The following is a 23,648-nucleotide window of genomic DNA, read 5'->3' as shown; positions in this document are numbered from 1 at the left end:
TGACTGTGTCCCCCTGGGGAGATTGTTCTTCACTTGCTGTCCTAGAGATGCAAGGAGAAATTAGAGGAAATCTCTCAAAATTGAACAATTTATTTTAGAGCATGTCATAGACCAGGTGGCACCATTGGAGAATTTTCTCTTAACTAATCAGCATTAAAAGCTACCAGGACAAAATCGAAAGGGTGAGTCTTCCCAGCGGGGACAGAGACAGCAATAATAACATGCACTTTATGAGTTTAAAGTATAGGGTAGCCAAACTTTTTCAGGGAAAGATTGGGTTAGATTGTATAAAAAAGTACAGTTATGCTTTAATATCAAACAATGAATAAAATAGGACCACAGCTGGGTGCTTTGTAGCATGATGTGATAAAAAGGGTTAAAGCAAAAATAAATAAAAAATGCTCAAATACCATGAAAATCGCCATAAGGCATGTTTCAGTTACGTCACTTTTAATGCAATGTAAGAGATTCTATAAGCTCCTTGAAATCCTCTAATTGATTTGACCCTGAAACCGAAATATTAAAAATCAGGTCAGATTTTCCACGAAGAACGTACCTTTTAGATAATCATCACCGAAAAGATGTGCAATTTCCTCATTCTGAGCAGCATTAATGAAAAAAAAAAAAGAAATAAGAAGGAAAAAGATCTGATTAAATGCAACAGACATCTTGGATATAATTCTGAGGATGCAACACAAAGTCCAATACAGATTTATGACTTAAGGAAATTAGATTTGTGGAGCTGATGCACTGCATTGCAACCTGCAAGAATTCTGTTCAGTTTCTACTAGTGGATTTTTCCTTGCAGTTGACTGACTGAGAGGTTGATCATTAAACTTCCATACATTTTGAATCAAAAGTATGGCCAAAAGTACGTTGACACCCCTTTAAATTATGGGGCTCAGGAATTTCCAGTGAAGGCTACTGTTACAAAGAAAAGTTTACTAATTATCTTAACATAAACATATATATATCTAAAACCATATATAAGGTGCAGCGCTATAATAGTAAAATGGCATATATAACATATTAAATATATATAATAAAGTGCAAATGTCAAATCACACTGCGGTGAGGTTAAGTGAGATGAACAAGTCCCAAAATAGGTCAAACGTGGTGATCCAATAGATCCTAGTAGGTGCGTGGGATGAGATTCTGTGTATCACACGGTGAATCTGAGGTAAAAATTACGCACTCACCAGAAGTGCGTCAAAAAAATGCATGTAAGATTTATCCTGTGGTATCAGATAGCGATCATCAATTGCCAAGATAGGGACAGGATCCTACACCTTCCAATCGCACCTTGGGTATATACTTCAAATTTCATATGCGTGTCTCAGGCGTGTCACCATCCGGGGTCCCCTTTTAGAGCAGATTCTGCAAGTGGGGACTCTATTACAGGAGATGGTCTTTGACTGCAGACATATCTCAGCGATTCTGCCCACAAATCGCTAGATGTGAACAGGGCCTAACCCAACAGCAATGGACACTCAATCATCAACTTTGCCAGTTTCCACAGCCACACAATCTCTCAGGCTCTAATTATCTGGACTGGAAAGGAAAGTAGCAACCACCAGTCCGGCAGATACAGAGCAAGCGTCAAGCACTCTCCAGCTCTTCCCCCAAAGCTCCCCTCTTTTAATTATCTAAATATGCCTCAAGCATCCCACCCTAGCCTCCTAGACTAGCCTAAACTTAGCATACCACTTGGTGCTTACTTACCTCCTCCAATTATACATTGGGTTTTAGATAGATAGCGAACTTGTCCTCCAATGCTATAGCATACAGTACACAGTTATTTGAGACGTTTCTGCACTTCCAACCTCATTACAATAGTTTGGTAGAGGCCATTTTCAGAGTTTCCGTTGTTCTAGAGATGCTATTTTTTTAAATGAATTCTTTATTTTAGTCAACCTATCACTAGACAGTACTAGAGATGAGCGAATTATTCAAAAATTCGATTCGGCTGATTCGGCGAATTCGCGGAATAAATTCGATTAGAGTCGAATATATTCGCTGCGAATTTAACTTATAAAAAGGGTGTTTCTAGGCTTCAGAGAGCCTTTATATTAGTGCAGAACACTGTACCTTTAATTTAAATGCCCTTGGAGTCTGCTGGGGAAGAGAAATAATACTGTCAGTCAGTATGACATGCAGATGAGTGCTGTCGATCTTAGAATCACCGCACACTTCACTCATTTGGGCAGTCACGGGGCCAAAACCAGAGTGTGGAGCCACAGTGTGGCGGTGGAGGCAGCAGCAATGGGAGGCCATACAGCACCCTATGAAAAAATGGAACCCACCAGCAGTGTGAGGAGACCTGAAAGTGGCACATGGCAGAGTGTGGCGATGGAGACAGCAGCAATGGGAGGCCGTACAGGGACCCATGACACACTCTGGACCTGGCAGCAGCATGAGGAGGTGGTACAGGGGCCCATGACAGATTACGGGCCTGGCAGCAGCATGAGGAGTCGGTACGGGGGCCCATGGCAGATTACGGGCCTGGCAGCAGCAATGGGAGGCCATACAACACCCTATGACAAAATGGAACCCACCAGCAGTGTGAGGAGACCTGAAAGTGGCACATGGCAGAGTGTGGCGATGGAGACAGCAGCAATGGGAGGCCGTACAGGGACCCATGACACACTCTGGACCTGGCAGCAGCATGAGGAGGCGGTACAGGGGCCCATGACAGATTACGGGCCTGGCAGCAGCATGAGGAGTCGGTACGGGGGCCCATGGCAGATTACGGGCCTGGCAGCAGCAATGGGAGGCCCGTAATCTGCCAGCACCCTATGAAAAAATGGAACCCACCAGCAGTGTGAGGAGACCTGAAAGTGGCACATGGCAGAGTGTGGCGATGGAGACAGCAGCAATGGGAGGCTGTACAGGGACCCATGACACACTCTGGACCTGGCAGCAGCATGAGGAGGCGGTACAGGGGCCCATGACAGATTACGGGCCTGGCAGCAGCATGAGGAGTCGGTACGGGGGCCCATGGCAGATTACGGGCCTGGCAGCAGCAATGGGAGGCCATACAGCACCCTATGACAAAATGGAACCCACCAGCAGTGTGAGGAGACCTGAAAGTGGCACATGGCAGAGTGTGGCGATGGAGACAGCAGCAATGGGAGGCCGTACAGGGACCCATGACACACTCTGGACCTGGCAGCAGCATGAGGAGGCGGTACAGGGGCCCATGACAGATTACGGGCCTGGCAGCAGCATGAGGAGTCGGTACGGGGGCCCATGGCAGATTACGGGCCTGGCAGCAGCAATGGGAGGCCGTACAGGGACCCATGACACACTCTGGACCTGGCAGCAGCATGAGGAGGCGGTACAGGGGCCCATGACAGATTACGGGCCTGGCAGCAGCATGAGGAGTCGGTACGGGGGCCCATGGCAGATTACGGGCCTGGCAGCAGCAATGCGAGGCCCGTAATCTGCCAGCACCCTATGACAAAATGGAATCCACCAGCAGTGTGAGGAGACCTGAAAGTGGCACATGGCAGAGTGTGGCGATGGAGACAGCAGCAATGGGAGGCCGTACAGGGACCCATGACACACTCTGGACCTGGCAGCAGCATGAGGAGGCGGTACAGGGGCCCATGACAGATTACGGGCCTGGCAGCAGCATGAGGAGTCAGTACGGGGGCCCATGGCAGATTACGGGCCTGGCAGCAGCAATGGGAGGCCGTACAGGGACCCATGACACACTCTGGACCTGGCAGCAGCATGAGGAGGCGGTACAGGGGCCCATGACAGATTACGGGCCTGGCAGCAGCATGAGGAGTCGGTACGGGGGCCCATGGCAGATTACGGGCCTGGCAGCAGCAATGGGAGGCCCGTAATCTGCCAGCACCCTATGACAAAATGGAACCCACCAGCAGTGTGAGGAGACCTGAAAGTGGCACATGGCAGAGTGTGGCGATGGAGACAGCAGCAATGGGAGGCCGTACAGGGACCCATGACACACTCTGGACCTGGCAGCAGCATGAGGAGGCGGTACAGGGGCCCATGACAGATTACGGGCCTGGCAGCAGCATGAGGAGTCAGTACGGGGGCCCATGGCAGATTACGGGCCTGGCAGCAGCAATGGGAGGCCCGTAATCTGCCAGCACCCTATGTCAAAATGGAACCCACCAGCAGTGTGAGGAGACCTGAAAGTGGCACATGGCAGAGTGTGGCGATGGAGACAGCAGCAATGGGAGGCCGTACAGGGACCCATGACACACTCTGGACCTGGCAGCAGCATGAGGAGGCGGTACAGGGGCCCATGACAGATTACGGGCCTGGCAGCAGCATGAGGAGTTGGTACGGGGGCCCATGGCAGATTACGGGCTTGGCAGCAGCAATGGGAGGCCATACAGCACCCTATGACAAAATGGAACCCACCAGCAGTGTGAGGAGACCTGAAAGTGGCACATGGCAGAGTGTGGCGATGGAGACAGCAGCAATGGGAGGCCGTACAGGGACCCATGACACACTCTGGACCTGGCAGCAGCATGAGGAGGCGGTACAGGGGCCCATGACAGATTACGGGCCTGGCAGCAGCATGAGGAGTCGGTACGGGGGCCCATGGCAGATTACGGGCCTGGCAGCAGCAATGGGAGGCTGTACAGGGACCCATGACACACTCTGGACCTGGCAGCAGCATGAGGAGGCGGTACAGGGGCCCATGACAGATTACGGGCCTGGCAGCAGCATGAGGAGTCGGTACGGGGGCCCATGGCAGATTACGGGCCTGGCAGCAGCAATGGGAGGCCCGTAATCTGCCAGCACCCTATGACAAAATGGAACCCACCAGCAGTGTGAGGAGACCTGAAAGTGGCACATGGCAGAGTGTGGCGATGGAGACAGCAGCAATGGGAGGCCGTACAGGGACCCATGACACACTCTGAACCTGGCAGCAGCAAGAGGAGGCGGTACAGGGGCCCATGGCAGAGTGGCGAAGCGTAAGCAGCTTAAATTGAAGGCCATACAGAGGCCTATGTTAAAAATAATAACATGTTTGGGGCATGATTCATGGCGGATTTAGTCAGTTGTGTCAGGAACTGGTGGTTTGAAATCCAGACTAATCCACGCCTGATTCATTTTCACAAACGTGAGTCTCTCCACACTTTGGGTGGACAGTCGTGTCCTCCGCGGAGTTACAATACCTCCTGCCGCACTAAACACGCGCTCCGATGCCACGCTACTGGCCGGGCATGACAGCCTTTCAAGGGCAAATTCAGCTAGTTGGGGCCAAAGGTCAAGTTTCGTTGCCCAGTAGTCAAGGGGATTGTCTACCTCGGTTGGCAGGGTGCTGTCCAAGTAGGCCCAAGCCTGTTGTTTGAGGTCCTGCTCCAGGTCCACCTGATGCTGCTGCTGCTGCGGCTGGTTAGTAGTTTCCTCACTGCGCTGGTGAAGAAAGCTACTCATCATCGACTGCAGACTGAGGCAGCCGCTGCTGGTGGAGCTGCCACTGCTCCTACCACCCCACCCCTTCCCTGCTGCCATGGCAGCGGAACGCGAGCGCACAGGGCCCACCGTGTCTAAGGATGGACGTTGGCGCAGAAAGGCAGAGACCAACTGACTACATAGGTGTTTTTTATAGTACGTTATTTTGGCCTCCCTCTCAGCAGGTGTGAAAAAGGCCACCATTTTTGAACGGTAGCGAGGGTCCAACAAGGTGGACAGCCAAAAGTCATCCCTCTGTCTGATGGTTATTATTCGGCTGTCGCTACGCAAGCAACCGAGCATGCTATGGGCCATTTGTGCCAAGAAATGCGAGGGACTCCCTGCCTCCATCTCCACAGCATACTGCCACGGTGCGTCTGGGTCCTCTGTCTCCTCCTCCTCCTCTACCAGATGCTCCTGCTCCTCCACTCCTGTCCGCTGAGTGGAAAAACCACCCATTTCACTCAATAATTCCTGAGCACCAATGTCCTCCTCTACCTCCTCCTCTTCTTCCTGTCCTGCCCCCACAGGGGGTCATGTGGCGTTGAGATCTGTGCGCCACGTCTACCGCACCTTGACCAGCCATTGTTAACAGCATTTGTTCCAGGACGTGCAACAGAGGAATGACGTCGTTCATCCTATAGTCCTGCCGACTCACGAATAGCGTGGCCTCCTCAAAGGGCCTGAGCAAGCGGCAGGTGTCACGCATGAGCTGCCAATGGCTGACATCTAAGTTACACAGGGGAGTACCTTTATCCGCTTGTAACATCAGGAAATCGGTGATGGCCTTTCGCTGTTCGTAAAGGCGGTCTAACATATGTAGGGTTGAATTCCACCTTGTTGCAACGTCGCAGATCAGGCGATGCTGTGGAATTCCGTTCTGCCGCTGCAGCTCAAGGAGGGTGTGCTTTGCGGTGTAGGAATGGCTGAAATGCATGCAAAGTTTACGTGACATTTTAAGGATGTCTTGCAGTGGGATGGTGGATTTTAGGAACCGCTTGACAACCAGATTGAACACGTGAGCAGACACCATGTTCTTTCCGTTGTCGGTCAACATGGTTCCGATTTTCAGTTTGCGCGGAGACAGCCATCTGTCGATTTCTCTGTTCATTACACTCAGAAGTTCCTCCCCTGTGTGACTACGTTCGCCAAGGCATACCAGGTGCAGCACAGCGTGACACCGTTGCGCCCTGCACATGTGATATGCCGGTCGGGTAATGGGACTTGGCACGGGGGTGGCGGCTGAGGACACGGCGGAAGAAGAGGTGGTAGAGGCGGACATCTTTGCTGGACCAAGGACGTGGAAACGTGGAGGCAAAAGCGGCGTGACCTGTCCAAGTTGCTGGTGTGGCTGTGCCGGCACCACGTTCACCCAGTGGGCCGTAAATGACATGTACTGTCCCTGACCGTAGTTACAGCTCCACACGTCGGCGCTGCCGTGCACTTTGGCAGAGACCGACATGCTCAAAGACTGGCCCACCATCTGTTCTACATGTGAATGCAGGGCTGGCACTGCCTTTTTGGCGAAGAAATGCCGGCTTGGCACTCTCCACCGCGGCTCGGCACAAGCCATCATTTCTCGGAAAGGTGCTGAGTCCACCACTTGGAAAGGGAGGGACTGCAGCACCAGCAACTTGGACAGGAGGACGTTCAGCTTCTGCACCGTCGGGTGCGTGCTCGCAAACTGTTGTCTCTTGGAAACGGATTCCAAGAAAGACTGCTGACGGAATCCGTGAAGAGGAGTAGCAGGAGAAGGAGCATCTGAACGAGCGGAAGATGCCAACGAGCGACAACTCCCTCAGCAGAGGAGTTGGAGCCTTGACTGGCTGATAGAGGGCGATTGACGTCGGGTGACGGAGCAAGTAACGGAGCGGGTGATGGAGCGGGGGCTGGGGCAGGCAGAACCGCCGTATCTTTATCACGGTTTTCCCAGGCCACCGAATGGCGACGCTGCATATGCTGACGCAACGCTGTAGTCCCAACATGGGCCCCCTGGCCACGCTTGACTTTCTGGCCACATAGTCGACATACGGCTACGTTTACTTCCTCGGGCGGCTTGACAAAAAATTGCCACACCGCCGAGTAGGAAACTTTGCCCCCGCTACTCCTCACTGGCTAACTGCTACTTCCTCCGTGCACACCGGCACCACTACTGGCCGTGGTGGTAGGCTGCAGTGGAGCTGGTGCTCTACTCCGTGGCCATTTGCCTCCACTGACACTGCTGCGACCCTGCTGCCTCCTGGGCAACCCACCGACTGTTTTGCTCGCTGCCAAGCTGGCACCCTCTTCTCCTGATGATGCGGAAGCAATAGCCTGATGACGACGAGGCTGCCAAGTGCGATCAGCCTCATCATCATCAATTAGGGTCTCCGCCTCACTACTAGCCCCCTCGGCTGCGTGTGGGTCAGGAGACAGACCTGTCTCTAGACCGGCTACCGAGCCACTCTCCTCGCCAGTACTTCTTCGCCTGGCTGCTGAAGAGGCGGATGTCTCCCCCCGTTCCTGACTGCCCTCTGTTAGCTCTTCCTCACTGTACAGTGGGGCTGAGCCCACAGCATGCGATACTTCGCTTGGTGAGGGAACACCAAAGGACAGGGGCAAGTAGAGGACACGTGATTTCAGTGGGCTTGCTCCCGGGTCATGCCAACTAACGGTTGTGTCTGACGTACCCACCGACCGTTGGCTGTAGGTGTCAGAGGTGACCTGGGAAGAGGAAGACGACCGAGCCAACCAATCGATGACGGCAGGGTTGTCGGTGGAGACACGACCGCTGGATGACACCGGGAGCACTGGCCTCTGGCTGCGACTAGTGCTGCCTCGACCCCTTCCTCTGCTGCCACGTCTGCTTGCTCCTGAAACATTGCCTCCTCTGCCACTCCTCTGCGTGTTCTCTGACATACTCTTTAATTCAACAATTCTGTGTCCCTGAGTAACAATTCTGTGTCCCTGAGTAACGATTCTGTGTCCCTCAGTAACGATTCTGTGTCCCTCAGTAACAATTCTGTGTCCCTGAGTAACAATTCTGTGTCCCTGAGTAACGATTCTGTGTCCCTGAGTAACGATTCTGTGTCCCTCAGTAACGATTCTGTGTCCCTGAGTAACGATTCTGTGTCCCTGAGTAACGATTCTGTGTCCCTCAGTAACGATTCTGTGTCCCTCAGTAACGATTCTGTGTCCCTGAGTAACGATTCTGTGTCCCTGAGTAACGATTCTGTGTCCCTGAGTAACGATTCTGTGTCCCTCAGTAACGATTCTGTGTCCCTCAGTAACAATTCTGTGTCCCTGAGTAACAATTCTGTGTCCCTGAGTAACGATTCTGTGTCCCTGAGTAACGATTCTGTGTCCCTCAGTAACAATTCTGTGTCCCTGAGTAACAATTCTGTGTCCCTGAGTAACGATTCTGTGTCCCTGAGTAACGATTCTGTGTCCCTCAGTAACGATTCTGTGTCCCTGAGTAACGATTCTGTGTCCCTGAGTAACGATTCTGTGTCCCTGAGTAACAATTCTGTGTCCCTGAGTAACAATTCTGTGTCCCTGAGTAACGATTCTGTGTCCCTCAGTAACGATTCTGTGTCCCTGAGTAACGATTCTGTGTCCCTGAGTAAGGATTCTGTGTCCCTGAGTAACGATTCTGTGTCCCTCAGTAACGATTCTGTGTCCCTCAGTAACGATTCTGTGTCCCTGAGTAACGATTCTGTGTCCCTGAGTAACAATTCTGTGTCCCTGAGTAACAATTCTGTGTCCCTGAGTAACGATTCTGTGTCCCTCAGTAACAATTCTGTGTCCCTGAGTAACAATTCTGTGTCCCCGAGTAACAATTCTGTGTCCCTGAGTAACGATTCTGTGTCCCTCAGTAACGATTCTGTGTCCCTGAGTAACAATTCTGTGTCCCTGAGTAACAATTCTGTGTCTGTCCCTGAGTAACAATTCTGTGTCCCTGAGTAACAATTCTGTGTCCCTGAGTAACAATTCTGTGTCCCTGAGTAACGATTCTGTGTCCCTGAGTAACAATTCTGTGTCCCTGAGTAACAATTCTGTGTCTGTCCCCGAGTAACAATTCTGTGTCCCTGAGTAACAATTCTGTGTCCCTGAGTAACAATTCTGTGTCCCTGAGTAACAATTCTGTGTCCCTCAGTAACGATTCTGTGTCCCTCAGTAACAATTCTGTGTCCCTGAGTAACAATTCTGTGTCCCTGAGTAACAATTATGTGTCCCTGAGTAACAATTCTGTGTCCCTGAGTAACAATTCTGTGTCTGTCCCTGAGTAACAATTCTGTGTCCCTGAGTAACAATTCTGTGTCCCTGAGTAACAATTCTGTGTCCCTGAGTAACGATTCTGTGTCCCTCAGTAACAATTCTGTGTCCCTGAGTAACAATTCTGTGTCTGTCCCTGAGTAACAATTCTGTGTCCCTGAGTAACAATTCTGTGTCCCTCGCAAACGATTCTGTGTCCCTCAGTAACAATTCTGTGTCCCTGAGTAACAATTCTGTGTCCCTGAGTAACAATTCTGTGTCTGTCCCCGAGTAACAATTCTGTGTCCCTGAGTAACAATTCTGTGTCCCTGAGTAACAATTCTGTGTCCCTGAGTAACAATTCTGTGTCCCTCAGTAACGATTCTGTGTCCCTCAGTAACAATTCTGTGTCCCTGAGTAACAATTCTGTGTCCCTGAGTAACAATTATGTGTCCCTGAGTAACGATTCTGTGTCCCTGAGTAACGATTCTGTGTCCCTCAGTAACGATTCTGTGTCCCTCAGTAACGATTCTGTGTCCCTGAGTAACAATTCTGTGTCCCTGAGTAACGATTCTGTGTCCCTCAGTAACGATTCTGATTCCCTGAGTAACAATTCTGTGTCCCTGAGTAACAATTCTGTGTCCCTCAGTAACAATTCTGTGTCCCTGAGTAACAATTCTGTGTCCCTGAGTAACAATTCTGTGTCTGTCCCTGAGTAACAATTCTGTGTCCCTGAGTAACAATTCTGTGTCCCTCAGTAACAATTCTGTGTCCCTGAGTAACAATTCTGTGTCCCTGAGTAACAATTCTGTGTCCCTGAGTAACAATTCTGTGTCCCTGAGTAACAATTCTGTGTCTGTCCCTGAGTAACAATTCTGTGTCCCTGAGTAACAATTCTGTGTCCCTGAGTAACGATTCTGTGTCCCTGAGTAACAATTCTGTGTCCCTGAGTAACGATTCTGTGTCCCTCAGTAACAATTCTGTGTCCCTGAGTAACAATTCTGTGTCTGTCCCTGAGTAACGATTCTGTGTCCCTGAGTAACAATTCTGTGTCCCTGAGTAACAATTCTGTGTCCCTGAGTAACGATTCTGTGTCCCTAAGTAACGATTCTGTGTCCCTAAGTAACGATTCTGTGGCCCTAAAGTCTCTGTGGCCCTAACTCTGTCCCTAATACACAGACGTCTGTCTCTCTTGAATGACCGGAGGCTAATGGAGAATTCTAAGATGGCCGCGATTTATAGCTCCACCATTACACAGTGCTGGCTGGCTGGCTGCCAATTGGCTAATGCGATCAAATGTCATGAATGAATGCATTATGGGTCAGCGCGCCTTGTCTGCGCGCCTTCCCAGAGATCCCCGCTCCGTCGCCACACATGTCGACTCCATTTTTGGGAAAATTCGATTCGTGCATCCGAAGTTTGCTAATTTTCGGATTCGGCGCGAATCGAATATTTCCTAATCTTCGAAACGAATTCCACTTCGTCATGTTCGATTCGCTCATCTCTAGACAGTACATTCAGTATACCAAAACAGACTTACAAGGTATAACCTATATACAACATCAAATGCAATGCACTGCATGAATCTCATCCAAATGATAGCTAATACAGGAGCAGAGTTCTATGCAACTGATAATCACTCCGAGGCGAGTAGTTGCACTGCGCCCTGTCTTCGTCAGTTTTCCAGTTGTATCCACAATCCAAATGGGGGAACAGAAATAATAAAGATGGAATGGATGGAGGGGGGAGAAAGAAAAAAAAAGGTGGAGGGGGGAAGGAGGAAGAAAAGATGGGGAGGGAGGGAGGAAGAAAAGATGGGAAGGGGAGGGAGGAGGGAGGAAAAAAAGATGGGGAGGGAGGAAGAAAAGATGGGGAGGGGAGGGTGGAGGGAGGAAAAAAAGATCGGGAGGGAGACGGGGAGAGATTGTGTCCCCTCTCTCCTACCGGTCTCCCATGGTCGGTGAGTAGATAACTCACCAGGAGTCTCTATCCATCAGCCATAGGGTCCAAATTCTAAAGTGCTTCTTGGATTGGTTTTTAAGCTCTGATGTTAGTTGTTCCATTATTTGGATATTGGATACTCTAGCGAGCTAACATTGGTGGGCAAGTTTTATTACAGAAAGCTGGTATATGTGCTTTTTCCACATTCAAAAGGGGTTTCAATAGTGAGATGCTACTGTTTCACTATCCTGCAGTTCCAATTTCCAGCTGTATAGTTAGTCTGGCTGAAAAAAGTCCATCCAGTTCAACCATAAAAAAGAAAAAAAAAAAGTTATAATCCTATACCAGTGTCTCACAATACTCGTTTCTCATTGTTCCAGTTTCCAGTATTTTTCAAGTGTAAATGAGGCGTATTTGTTACTATTAGAATATACATATTGAGGTTCAGGTTTAGTATTCGGTTGAGGATAACACCCATGATGCACTGGGCAATTTTGAAAGCAAGTGATGACTTTCACCACAATTGTTTCTTAATTTTCAGTAACCAAATAATTTTAAATCACATATGCGCTCAAATCCATTTTTATTATTGATTGTGGGAAACCAGAAACTATTTGTGGTTGAAATTAAATGACAAGCAAAACAATTGTAAAGTACATGGCAAAAGAACTCTAGGAGTTGGGTTGTAGCTAAGAGTTACATTTAGGCATTAAGTTGCTCATAAGAGTCTGTAAGTGACAATAATATTTTAGCTGCAACAGAATAAAATAGTGAAGCTGCATTTGTTACCCATTTTGCAATGAAAACAGAGAAAAGCCTAATAGGCTGCTAAGAACAACGGTTCCATTTTTAAAATGATAATTAGCCCCTGTGGGAGTAGAAGTGCAGGCAATGGGCCAGTGGTGGAAGGAGCATGCTGAAACTTGTACTTTTGGACATCTGAAGTGCTTACCCTCAACTGGTACAGAACTTTGGGACTGAGCAGACACTTCAAAAACAGTAGCCAGATGTGACCGACAGCATGTACAAAGTCATTAAATTAATCCTCATCTGTCAGGGTTTTGGCAGTCTGCACAGATCATTCCATTACAGGATAAAGTAAGACTTTACAAATAGATTATTTGGCTCCATTCCTAAACCCCACCTAATATACATCCTGCTACCTAGTCTTTGACTGGCAGTCCATTTTTGTGTGAAAAAGAGCGAGGGATGAATTGGCAAAACATGAGGTTGGAGGTCCACCACTGTCCAAACTGGTCATATACAAGTCCTATTTTCATCATTATATCACTTTAGTATTACGATCCAAAATTGTAGCACACTGGGGATGTAGGCTTGGGGCTAAGAGATCGTCAATGAGTCTCAACTGTAAACTACGAAATTCATTACAAAAGAATTTGCAATGGAGCTCAGCCATGCCTAAAGACGAGAAAATCCCAACGCTGCTTACAAGTTCTGCTGTAGCAGTTGTAATCTGTAAGTATAAAGGGCTTTTTGTTAAAATGTGTGTTCAGCTTTAGCACAAAGCAAAGATTTACTGAAGTAGGACAAGGCAAATCCACAACTGACATTTGTAGTTGACTTATGGTAGCACTTCAGGACTCCAGCAGAGTTCTCTGCGACTGAATTCCTGGACCTTTCCATCAGCAGATGCTTTCAAAATGTTTTGTGTTTTAAAGGGTTTTATTCTTTCGGGTTATCTCGGTTTGGCTATTCCAACTGTATGTGTGTAAAAGTCATTTGTTATATCACTTTATATCATTATATCACAACTTGACTACTGTAACTCCCTCCTCACCGGCTTACCTCACCGCAGGCTATCCCCGCTTCAGTCTATCCTGAATGCTGCAGCCAGACTCATCTACCTTATCAACCGCTCCGTATCCGCCACCCCTCTCTGCCAATCCCTCCACTGGCATCCGATTGCCCAATGGATACAATTCTAAATACTAACATTGACGTATAAAGCTGTCCATCATGCTGCCCCAAACTACATAACCGACCTGATATCCAAATACCACCCAAAACACACTCTCCGCTCCTCACAAGACCTCCTACTCTCTAGTTCCCTGGTCTCCTCCTCCCATGCCCGTCTCCAGGGCTTCCCCCATCCTCTGGAACTCCCTACACCAATCCATCAGACTATCACCTACCCTCCTCACCTTTATGCACACCCTGAAAACCTATCTCTTCAGGGAAGCCTACCCCACCCTCACCTAAAAGCCAATCTCCTCCACTCCTCCTTTCACTCCATCCCCCACAGCTATTTCCTCCTGTACCACTATCCCCTCCCTCCTAGATTGTAAGCTCCAAGGAGCAGGGCCCTCGAACCCCTCGTGTATTGAATCGTATTGTTACTGTACTGTCTCCCATTATAATGTACAGCGCTGAGTGAACTGTTGGCGCTATATAAATCCTGTATAATAATAATAATTTGTTACAATGCAAGCTACAGTAATTACAGTACACTGTCCTGGATGGACAGAATACAAATCCTTTGACATGCAAACAACTCTTTTATATGAATTCTATCTATGTATATACCGTAGTTGTTTGCCTAAAGTTCAGCTTTAATCACTTGCCATCCAGAGGATTTACCCCCTTACAGATCAGGCCATTTTTTGTGATACGGCACTGTGTTACTTTAAGGGACAATTGCGTGGTCATGCAACGCTGTACAATTTATGTCATTGTTTTTCCCACAAATAGACCTTTCTTTTGGTGGTATTTGCTCACCTCTGTGGTTTTTATTTTTTGTGCTAGAGACAAAAAAAAGAATACATTTTGCTATAAAACCTATTCAATAAAAATTTTTTAAAAATATAATTTTTTCATAAATTTAGGCCAAAATGTATTCTGCTACATGTCTTTGCTAAAAAAAAAATTCCAGTAAGTGTATATTAATTGGTTTACGTGAAAATTATAGCATCTACATATAGCAGTATATATACTGGAATTTTGATCTTTAGTTTTTTTATACTAGTAATGGCGGCGATCAGTGACTTATAGCGGGACTGCGGCGAGCATTCTGACACTGGGGGGGCTAACTGCCACTGACATCCCCAGTGACACCAATACAGTGATCAGTGCTAATAAAAAGCACTGACAGTGTACTAATGGCATTAGGCAGGAAGAGGTTAACATCTGGGCCGATCAACGGGTTAACTGTGTGCGGTGTGTGTTTTATATTATGTGCTGTGCATGTTTTACTAGGGAGACATGCTGCTTTGTCTGCTTTGTATTTCTCTCCTGTGCAGAGAGATACAAAGCAGCATGTCCTTGCTGACAGGAGAGAGTGTTGTTTACATACAGGTTTCTCCCCTGTCAGCTTTCACCAACGATTGCTGAGTGCCTAGACATCTCTAGGAACCAATAGGTAGGGTGGATATGTAAATCACGTATATCTACATGATTTTGTGCATCCCTGCTGCCCTGCAGCAGTACTTCTATGATAGGGTGGCGGGCAATTGGTTAAAGAAGAATGCCAGGAATTAGCTGCATAGTGACACATGATTGACACCTCCATAGCTTCTTTTGTTAGATATGCTGCAGACAAATCTCAGCTATCCTTAAAATTCAAGCTCAGGTTGACCCTGTAGAACAGTGGTTCTCAACCTGTGAGTCGCGACCCCTTTGGGGGTTCGAACGACCCTTTCACAGGGGTCCCCTAAGACCATCAGAAAACACATATTTCCGATGTGTAAAGAGCAGCTGCTGTGTAGAAAGCAGCTGCTGTGTTGAAAGCAGCTACTCTGTTAAAAGCAGCTACTGTGTTGAAAGCAGCAGTATTGGAGGTAAAACGACACTCATGAATTATAATTACTGGGTAAATAATTTTATGGTTGGGGGTCACCACAACATGAGGAACTGTATTAAAGGGTCACGGCATTAGGAAGGTTGAGAACCACTGCTGTAGAAGCTTATAGGGATTTCATGAAACTAGAGCAGGGACCAGAAATGTAAGGACAACACACTGTAGCCCACACATTTCTAGTCCCTACTCTAGTAGTCAGAAAAGCCACATACTGTAGGCTTCTGTAGTGCAGACTTCTTCAATTCATAAGCCCAGAACACAGGCTAGAAGTGTGGGCCATAGTGATTGGAAAGGAGATTCTGCTACAGGACACCACGTAGGTGAGGATGACTTATACTTACCTCTGTGAAATCTGCAGTAAAAGTGCCAGATGTGTTAAAGTGGTTGTAAATTTCAGACATAAAATATGAACAAAGCACATCCCTCTATAGTGTGGACTTGTCTCATTAAGAAAATTAAAGTGGAGCTCCACCCAAAATGGGAAGTTCCACTTTAAGCCCTTGTCCCCCGCTCCCCATTAAGGATTGGTACCTTTGGGGAGTGGGTACCTGAATTTGACAGGTACCCACTCCCACTTCAGTTGCGATCGCCTAGGTGATAGGAAGTGGAAGTCCCCCCCGTATTCTTCTGAGACACATAACAAGTCCCAGAAGACTATGGAGCCATTCACAAAGCACAGGGCTTCTCGCGCATGCGCAGTGGGCACCCAGCTGCAAGCTGGGTGCCCACACTGAAGATGGCGGCGCCAGGAAGAGAAGACGGCCAGTAAAACCAGCAGTGGTGAGGACACCGCGGGACCGAGGGCAGGTAAGTGTTTGTATTTTAAAAGTCAGCAGCTACAGTTTTTGTAGCTGCCGACTTATTTTTTTTTTTTCCAGGTGATTCGTTCCTCTGCTATCAGCATGGATCAATTCTGACAAGTTTTCATGACACTGAAAGAAAAATGGTGACAGGGGAGGGACCTCCAGCAGATTGACAGCCTCAGCTATGTTCCTGTCACCTGTGTGGAGGGGGTGTGTCTCTTCCCTCACTGAGCTCTGCAGGGTTATTTCAGCTCTCCACCCCGTTTTCTGAACTCTCAGACAAGCGTTATAAATTCTGCACTTTAAATGGATGTAGGGGAAAGACTGCAGCAGATACACAGGTACAACTTATGTAAGAGGATTTGTTTCATCTGAGGCCAGTCACTTCACTGGGTATATATAAATGTTTACAACCACTTTAAATGTATTTTCTGTTTCCAGCTTCAAATGAATTATAATAAATAATAAAATACGGGGTCATTCTTTTACTACATGAATCTGCTTCATATTTCTTCTAATAGCAAGAGACTGAAATAACTCCCTTTGGTTTATGGGTTGGTATGAAAAAAAGTGTTCTTTGTGCTACACAATCTGCAATGTATTGATTTATGCTTTTCTTGAAATTGCCGGCTGTGCCCTGGGAAGCTGCATCTTTTCTTAACATAAGTTATTTACTAGGTAGTATTCTTTGATCCTGGCAGCAAGAGCAGCTCAAAGTCAACTAATTTGTTCTATGGAGGCCCTCTGGGCAATTCTCTACAATCTACAAACATCTAATATCAATCTGCCAGGCTATTACAAAATAGTAAAAATGCTTTCATAAAAAAACAAAAAACAACTAAAAACAAAAACCCCCAAATGTCCACAGCTGGGTTTATACTTTCTGTTTTGTGCCTGTCCCCAACCCTGTCACAGGGAGAAGTCAGAGGCCCATGTATAGCCTGGACATAGGATCTAAAGCTGGCCATATGCCAGCAGAATCTCATTTACACGGAAATTCTGAAAAATTCTTAATCAGAGCATTCATTCTTGTAATCATTAAGTCAATCATTTTATTTGAAAGCACTTTCAGTGTTACTAAACCCACAACAGTAAAATCAGTCTGTATATGCAGTAAAGCATGCTTGTTATACTCACTGTGGAACCTAAGGGGTTAATCCTCTGCATGGTGTAAAAAGGCTGTTTGATCCTGTCTTCTCTGATTCTCCCCTTCTACTGTCTCCAATCCATCTGCTGATAGTACAGAGCCCTAGAAGACACTCTGCACATGCTCAGTTTGGTGTGTATTGCTAGAGTTTTTTGTGGGGATGGTGCATGTGATCATGTGATCAGCACAGGGCCAATCAGTACTGTCCAAACAGAGGGTCAGGAGTCATGCAGTCTCATAGGACAGTCAGAGGAGAATTAAAAATCCTCCTACAAGCTTTAACATGTGCTCGACTGGACACTGATAGAAGTCATAAGCCTGTTCTAACTGCTGACGAGAAAGGTATTTAGCAGTTTATATTTCGTAAAATAATTGCATTTACATGCTGTGTGTACTGTGGGAGACCAGATATAGTGAATGCAGGGTCCGGGGAGACCAGATATAATGACTGCAGGGTCCAGGGAGACCAGATATTGTGAATGCAGGGTCCGGGGAGCCCAGATATAGTGACTGCAGGGTCCGGGGAGACCGGATATAGTGAATGCAGGGTCCAGGGATAGCAGATATAGTGAATGCAGGGTCCGGGGAGACCAGATATAGTGAATGCAGGGTCCGGGGAGACCAGATATAATGACTGCAGGGTCCAGGGAGACCAGATATTGTGAATGCAGGGTCCGGGGAGACCAGATATAGTGACTGCAGGGTCCTGGGAGACCAGATATAGTGAATGCAGGGTCCTGGGAGAGCAGATATAGTGAATGCAGGGTCCGGGGAGACCAGATATAGTAAATGCAGGGTCCGGGGAGAGCAGATATAGTGAATGCGGGGTTCGGGGAGACCAGATATAGTGAATGCAGGGTCCTGGGAGACCAGATATAGTGAATGCAGGGTTCGGGGAGACCAGATATAGTGACTGCAGGGTCCGGGGAGACCAGATATAGTGAATGCAGGGTCCTGGGAGACTAGATATAGTGAATGCAGGGTCCTGGGAGACCAGATATAGTGAATGCAGGGTCCGGGGAGACCAGATATAGTGAACGCAGGGTCCTGGGAGACCAGATATAGTGAATGCAGGGTCCGGGGAGAGCGGATATAGTGAATGCAGGGTCTGGGGAGACCAGATATAGTGGATGCAGGGTCCTGGGAGACCAGATATAGTGAATGCAGGGTCCGGGGAGACCAGATATAGTGAATGCAGGGTCCAGGAAGACCAGATATAGTGAATGCAGGGTCCAGGAGACCAGATATAGTGAATGCAGGGTCCAGGGAGACCGGATATAGTGAATGCAGGGTCCTGGGAGACCAGATATAGTGAATGCAGGGTCTGGGGAGACTGGATATAGTGACTGCAGGGTCCAGGGAGACCAGATATAGTGACTGCAGGGTCCTGGGTTTAGTAACACTGTTAATTTGATCCAGATCTGCTATTTGAATGGAATCCCAAACATATTAAACACGTTTCATTACAATATGTACAATTTTTCCCAAATAAAAATCATATTCACAAGTACATAGTTTAGGTGAAAAAAGACACAAGTCTATCTAGTATATCCAATAAGAATAAAATAAATCTAATAAATACATAGAAAACATTCGTATACAGAAACCTATGCCCACAGTTAATCCAGAGGAAGGACAAAACTTTATGAAGCATGATCTAATTTGCTATAGTGATGAAAAAACAAATTCTTTCCCGATGCTCCAGACTGCAATTGGATATTCCCTGGATCAACAAACTCTGGTGCCATTACCTATAAAAGGTAATATCTAGTTATAGTGTGTGCATTTAGGAATCAGCTGAGGGAGTCTATTTCACATTTTCTCAGTTCTTACTGTGAAGAAGCCTTCCCGTATTTGGAGATTAAACCTATTTTTCTCCAGATGTAAAGCGCGCCCCCTTGTCCTCTGTAATAAACTCAAAGTGAATAACTCTACACCGAGTTCACTATATTTACTACTTTTGTATTTATACATGGGGATCATATCCCCCCTTATGTATTATACATGGAGATCATATCCCCCCTTATGTATTATACATGGAGATCATATCCCCCCTTATGTATTATACATGGTGATCATATCCCCCCCTTATGTATTATACATGGAGATCATATCCTCCCCTTATGTATTATACATGGAGATCATATCCCCTCTTATGTATTATACATGGTGATCATATCCCCCTTATGTATTATACATGGAGATCATATCCCCTCTTATGTATTATACATGGTGATCATATCCCCCCTTATGTATTATACATGGAGATCATATCACCCTTATGTATTTTACATGGAGATCATATCCCACCTTATGTATTATACATGGAGATCATATCCCTCCTTATGTATTATACATGGAGATCATATCCCCCTTATGTATTATACATGGTGATCATATCCCCCCTCGTGTATTATACATGGAGATCATATCCCCCCCTTATGTATTATACATGGAGATCATATCCCCCTTATGTATTATACATGAAGATCATATCCCCCCTTATGTATTATACATGGAGATCATATCCCCCCTTATGTATTATACATGGAGATCATATCCCCCCCTTATGTATTATACATGGAGATCATATCCCCCCTTATGTATTATACATGGAGATCATATCCCCCCTTATGTATTATACATGGAGATCATATCCCTCCTTATGTAATATACATGGAGATCATATCCCCCCTTATGTATTATACATGGAAATCATATCCCCCCTTATGTATTATACATGGAGATCATATCCCCCCTTATGTAATATACATGGAGATCATATCCCCCCTTATGTATTATACATGGAGATCATATCCCCCCTTATGTAATATACATGGAGATCATATCCCCCCTTATGTATTATACATGGAGATCATATCCCCCCTTATGTATTATACATGGAGATCATATCCCCCCTTATGTATTATACAAGGAGATCATATCCCCCCCTTATGTATTATACATGGAGATCATATCCCCCTTATGTATTATACATGGAGATCATATCCTCCCTTATGTATTATACATGGAGATCATATCCCCCCTTATGTATTATACATGGAGATCATATCCCCCCTTATGTATTATACATGGAGATCATATCCCCCCTTATGTATTATACATGGTGATCATATCCCTCCTTATGTATTATACATGGAGATCATATCCCCCCTTATGTATTATACATGGAGATCATATCCCCCCTTATGTATTATACATGGTGATCACATCCCCACTTAATCTCCTCTTCTCAAGAGAGAATACATTCAGTTCCTCCAATCTTTCCTCATAGCTGAGCTCCTCCATGCCTCTTATCAGTTTGGTTGCCCTTCTCTGTACTTTCTCCAGTTCGCCAATGTTCTTTTTGTGAATTGGTGCCCAAAACTGAACTGCATATTCCAGATGAGGTCTTACTAATGATTTGTACCGGGGAAATGATATCTCTCTCTCTGGAGTCTATACCTCTTTTAATGCAAGAAAGTATTTTGCTCGCTTTAGAAACCACAGCTTGGCACTACATGCCATTACCTCTACCAGAACACCCAGATCCTCCACCATTGACTCCCTTAGATGATTTCCTCCTAGAATGATGCATGCATGTTTTTAAACCCCAAGGGCAGATTTTTACTTTTATCAGCATTAAACCTCATTTGCCACATACTGTAGCTGCCCAATTAAATGGTGCATCAAGTTGGAGACGTCCTATAAAGATGTTATCCCACTGCAGACATTAAATGGTGCTTTTAATCACAAACTCTAAATCAATTGTAAATAGGTTAAAAAGTAAGAGTCGCAATAATGAATCCTTGGGTACACCATTAATTACCTTAGACCATTCACAGTATGAATCATTAATCACTACTCTCTGCATACGGTTTTCGATCCATTACAAACTGAATTTTCTAAGCCTGTAGACTTTAACTTTCTCATTAGCTACGTGTGGAAACAGCCACTGCTTTGGGTAAGGTTTTGATTACCGTATTTGCCGGCATATAAAACAACCCCCTACTTTTCCTGCTAAAATGTAGTGTTTGGGCTATACTCGCCGTATAAGACTACCCCTCTTCCAATGCACACCAGTGGGAGGAATAGTGCCCCATCATCTGTGTCAGTGAAAGGAATAGTGCCCCATCATTGGTATTAGTGGCAGGAATAGTGCCCCATCATTGGCATTAGTGGCAGGAATAGTGCCCCATCATTAGTATCAGTGGGGGGAATAGGTGCCCATCATTGGTATCAGTGGCAGGAATAGTGCCCCATCATTGGTATCAGTGGCAGGAATAGTGTCCCAACATTGGTGTCAGTGGGAGGAATAGTGCCCCATCATTGGTATCAGTGAGGGGAATAGTGTCCCATCATTGGTGTCAGTGGGGGGGTGGAATAGTGCCCCATCATTGGTGTCAGTGGGGGGGGGGGAATAGTGCCCCATCGTTGGTGTCAGTGGGGGGGAGGAATAGTGCCCCATCGTTGGTGTCAATGGGAGGAATAGTGCCCCATCATTGGTGTCAGTGGGAGGAATAGTGCTCCATCATTGGTATCAGTGGGAGGAATAGTGCCCCATCATTGGTGTCAGTGGGAGGAATAGTGCCCCTTCATTGGTGTCAGTGGGAGGAATAGTGCTCCATCATTGGTATCAGTGACACCAATGATGGGGCACTATTCCTCCCACTGACACCAATTACACTTGCTGACCCTGTTCTAGTATGGTGCTGCTGCAGCCAGCATATGTGGTTGCAGCAGCACCTCTACACTGAACACTTACCTGCTGCTCCTGCACTCGATTTTCGCGGGCTGCTCGGCTCCGCCACCTCGCCGGTGTGTGCCTTTCCTGAGCTACAGTTCTGGTGGCCAATCACCGCTGAGGAGGCGGAGCCGAGCAGCCGCACGAACATCCAGTGGCCAAACTGAAGGAGCAGCCGCGCTTCCTGGACCGGATCGTCGTGGGACCGGATCCAAGTAAGAAACAGCCCCTGACCACCCCTGTACTTAGTGTCCCTTCCGTTGGAAGAGGGGGGCGGCGGCGGCACAAAAGTGTCAGTATGCCGTATACCGGCGTATAAGACGACTTTTGAGAAGCCGGAAAATACGGTACTTATGCACTAAAAGAGATTTATTTGACGACTTCGGACTTTGGTGAATCCATGCTGCCCGTGCTATTGGTATCTAGCAAAAACTCAACTATGCGGTCTTTTATTAAACTCACCATTATCTTTCAGACTATAGAAATTAAACTAATTGGTCTGTAGTTACGTGGTAAAGACTTTGATTTCTTTTTAACTATAGGCACCAGGTTGCCCTTGCACCAAGCTAGTGGTACAGAGCCAATCAATAAAGAGTCTCTAAAAATGAGAAACAATGGCTTCGAAATAACAGAGCTTAACTCTTTGAGAACTCATGGGTGTAAACCATCTCATCCAGGTGTTTTATTCACCTTTATTTTGTCTGAATGTTTTTGGACCTTATCAGTTTTGAACCATTGGGGTTCCTTATGGCTATGTCAATACCATCCCCATTATAGATCTAAGCTCCCCCCGCTTTCCTTTTTATATACAGAATTGTGTTCATTCGAGAAAAATTTCCATTCTGCTCCCTTGCATTTTCTCATCACTATGGTTGAAAATTAACACTGATTTGACAAAAACCATTAGTAAACTGAATGAACATCATGAAAACAAAAAGCTCAGAGCTCCACAGGAGCACAGACAGGACCGTAGATACGGGGGTACCACCAGTCCTCCTGTATGGGGCCCAGGCAGCTGCGTGAAACAGTTATGGGTAGGAGAGGCTCTCTCTGCAGTATCTGAGAGCTGGCTTCTCCTCTCCCTTCTGCTGGCTTTCAGCTGATGCAGAGAGCCATACAGGGAATTGGTTCCAGTAACTGCCCCCCCCCTTCCCCTTTGCCGCACCCATCATCCCTGTGCACCATGCATTTCCCCCTACTGCCCAGGCCCCCCTGTGTGCCCCCACTTCTGCAGTGCTTACTGTATCCCTCCTCTCCTCCCCCCCGGCAGCTACAAACACACAATAGGATCCTTCAGGATGGAGAGTGGGGGAAGGGTCTGGTAAATATATCACATTTACCAGCACCCTTCTTTCCTGAATGAACACAATGAGTAGTTGGTACCTATCACTCACTGTGTTCGTTCATATTTGAAGCATTGTAAATCATGTTTTTGGGGGGTAGGGGGCCCTGTCATGTTGGCTGTATGGGACCCCGTTGTTTCTAACAGCAGCCCTGAGCATAGAGATACATTTAACATGAACACCC

General features: G+C 46.8%; 1 protein-coding gene across 1 annotated transcript in view; it reads right to left on the bottom strand.

The window, feature by feature from the left end:
- The window catches only part of AK5 (adenylate kinase 5), a 316,529-nt gene that overhangs the window by 80,229 nt on the left and 212,652 nt on the right, over window positions 1-23,648 (bottom strand). Inside the window, exon 9 of the mRNA XM_089692186.1 lies at window positions 557-599. Within this exon, the coding sequence (XP_089548312.1) occupies window positions 557-599 (43 nt within the window). The remainder of the gene's footprint in view (window positions 1-556; window positions 600-23,648) is intronic.

This window comes from Staurois parvus, unplaced genomic scaffold, assembly GCF_062004578.1.
Source record: "Staurois parvus isolate SC_StPar_1 unplaced genomic scaffold, SC_StPar_1.0 ptg000578l, whole genome shotgun sequence".
NCBI classification, from domain to species: Eukaryota; Metazoa; Chordata; class Amphibia; order Anura; family Ranidae; genus Staurois; species Staurois parvus.
Note: the sequence above shows the minus strand (reverse complement) of the source record. Positions and strands in the feature narration are given on the sequence as shown.